The sequence below is a fragment of the Alexandromys fortis genome, unplaced genomic scaffold (genome assembly GCF_014885135.2).
Source record: "Alexandromys fortis isolate MF-2015 unplaced genomic scaffold, M_Fortis_MF-2015_v1.1 scaffold_35, whole genome shotgun sequence".
Classification (NCBI taxonomy): domain Eukaryota; kingdom Metazoa; phylum Chordata; class Mammalia; order Rodentia; family Cricetidae; genus Alexandromys; species Alexandromys fortis.
This window is the reverse complement of record NW_026067913.1, coordinates 880,029-882,480: the sequence shown is the minus strand read 5'-3', so window position 1 is coordinate 882,480 and position 2,452 is coordinate 880,029. Positions and strand designations below refer to the sequence as shown.

The following is a 2,452-nucleotide window of genomic DNA, read 5'->3' as shown; positions in this document are numbered from 1 at the left end:
GTCCTAAACAGACTCAAGAGAAATAGGTATATTATCAATAGATATATGAAAATGTACTCTGCATAGCAGTAGGACTACCATGTGGACCAAATATATTGCTTCTAGATATACAGATGTATTATATAAACTCACAGGCTTAATCCAGCCTGTTCACTAAATTAAAAAAAATGAACTTTATGGTTTATCAATGAATAAACAAATAAAATGAATAAACAGAGATAGAAATTATCATGTGAGGTCAAAGAAAGCAAATTAGGCAAGAAATCATCTCACTGTTATTTGGAATCAAAACAACTATCTCATAGAAGTTCATAGCTCAATTGCAGCTCATATTGATCAGAGAGTGTGAGGGGACTGGAAGGACAGGGAGATGTTGATAAGTGAGTATCGAACTGCGGTTTAAAGAAGTTCTATTGTGCTATTGCACACTGTGGAATAAAGATAACAAAAGTGTATCTCACAGACCTAGCACAGAAGGTTTTCTTTAAACAAATGAAAGTTTGAGATTTGGATAAATTTAATTTAATTACAGCATTATCTAATATACAATTTTATTTTAAAATGATAGTTTACTAAACCTATAATTTTCATTTAAAATACTTAATAAATATCTTAAATTGCAATTAAATAAAAATTAGATAGATTTTATTTTTGTTTCTTCTTTTTGTATTGAAAATGTAGACAATATAATACAATTAAGCTTTCCCTCAACTCTTCCCAACTTCCCCCCACCTCCCTACAACCCAATCAATTTTATCCTCTACTTCATTGCTTTTTTTAAAAAACAAACAATGTTTTAAAAATTAAACAAACACGGCTCTTCGCCTTTCCTTCGCCATCGTGCGCCACCTGCCCGCCCAGCCTTCTCGCCATGTCTTCTCACAAGACTTTCAGAATCAAGCGATTCCTGGCTAAGAAACAAAAGCAAAATCATCCTATTCCTCAGTGGATTCGGATGAAAACTGGCAACAAAATCAGGTACAACTCCAAGAGAAGACACTGGAGAAGAACAAAGCTGGGTCTGTAAGGTGTCAACAATGAATGGCAAAACAATTAATGATGAATCGTGATCCTTGATGAGTGTTACAAGATGAAGTTCAACATTTTCAATCTGGAGACTTGATCATGTTTAAGTTGGGAGTGGTTCCTCCAGTAATAAAATGTAGAACCTTTTGAACTGCAAAAAAAAAAAAAAAAATTAAACAAACACGAATAAAACATAGCAGAAACTCACATGGAACACATACACAAACAAACAAAACATAAAATAACAAAACTGGATATCATGATACAGAAACAAAAAACCAGTAAGATTTTTTTTAAAGTACAAATAAAGCAATATGAGAAAAAAAATCAAGAAAACCACCATTGAGTTTTTTATATATACTGGCTGTCTATTGTTGAACAGGGGCCTACCAAAAGTGTGGTTTATATACTCCGTCAGCCTCCTTTGGGGAAAAGTGTGTTTTCCTTTGTAAGTGGTTATCAATTAAAGAGTACTACAGATAACAATAAATTCATTTAAAAAAAAAAGCTACTTAGAGGCATTCTAGCTTGAATAAGAGGTAAAATAGCTTAATTATTCAAGAGAGATTGAAAAATCTAGAATTAAATGGAGTAATATTTAGTTGAAATAGTAAGATGCATAATAGATGAAGCATTAGCTAAAAAGGATTGTAATGACAGTGAACAAGGTGCAAATGAAATTTTTTTATAAGTCTCAAGACCATAATGCACTCTGTTTAACGTCCTTCAACATTTACATTCTTCAAGATATATGATGAATTTTCAACCAGTATGTTTGTTTTATTTTAATATAGTATTTGTTTATTCCTTAACATTTGCAACATGAATGTAACACATTTAAGTGCTTGTTTTATTATAGACTTCCTAAAACCCTAAATGAGACTTCATTGCTTGATTAGTTCCATCTCTTTCTTATAATGCTTGTAAAATAGGAGCTAAGCATTAAGGTTTTAATTGTTGTGAGACTACAGAGAAGAATATCGCCTCTGGTGGAGACTCATTGTAATGGCCTCCAGAAAATCCTACATGCTACTATAAAAGATTAAGTTGTTAGCACCTCAAGAACTATATTGAATAGATATGGGGTGAGTAAACATCTTTGTCTTGTTCTTTATTTCAATGGGTTTGCTGAGAGTTTCTCTCCATTTAGTTTGATGTTGGCTGTTGGCTTATTGTATATTGCCTTTATTATGTTTAGGTATGTTCCTTAGTGTCTGTTGTTATATTCCCCCTTTTCATTTCCTATTTTGTTAATTTGGATATTCTTTCTCTGCCTTTTGGTTAGTTTGGATGAAGGTTTGTCTACTTTGTTAATTTTCTCAAAGAACAACCTCTTGGTCTTATTGATTCTTTGTATTGTTTTCGTTGTTTCTATTTTGTTGATTTCAGCTTTCAATTTGATTATTTCCTGCCATCTAGTTCTCTT

The 2,452-nt window shown here is 31.9% G+C and overlaps 1 protein-coding gene across 1 annotated transcript; it reads left to right on the top strand.

Annotated features, from left to right (window-relative positions):
- The first annotated feature begins 820 nt into the window (after positions 1 to 820).
- On the top strand, positions 821 to 1,188 carry LOC126499621 (60S ribosomal protein L39-like). Its single transcript, XM_050138911.1, has one exon. The coding sequence runs from the start codon at positions 872 to 874 to the stop codon at positions 1,025 to 1,027; it is 156 nt and encodes a 51-aa protein (XP_049994868.1). The 5' UTR covers positions 821 to 871; the 3' UTR covers positions 1,028 to 1,188.
- The last annotated feature ends 1,264 nt before the right edge of the window (positions 1,189 to 2,452 follow it).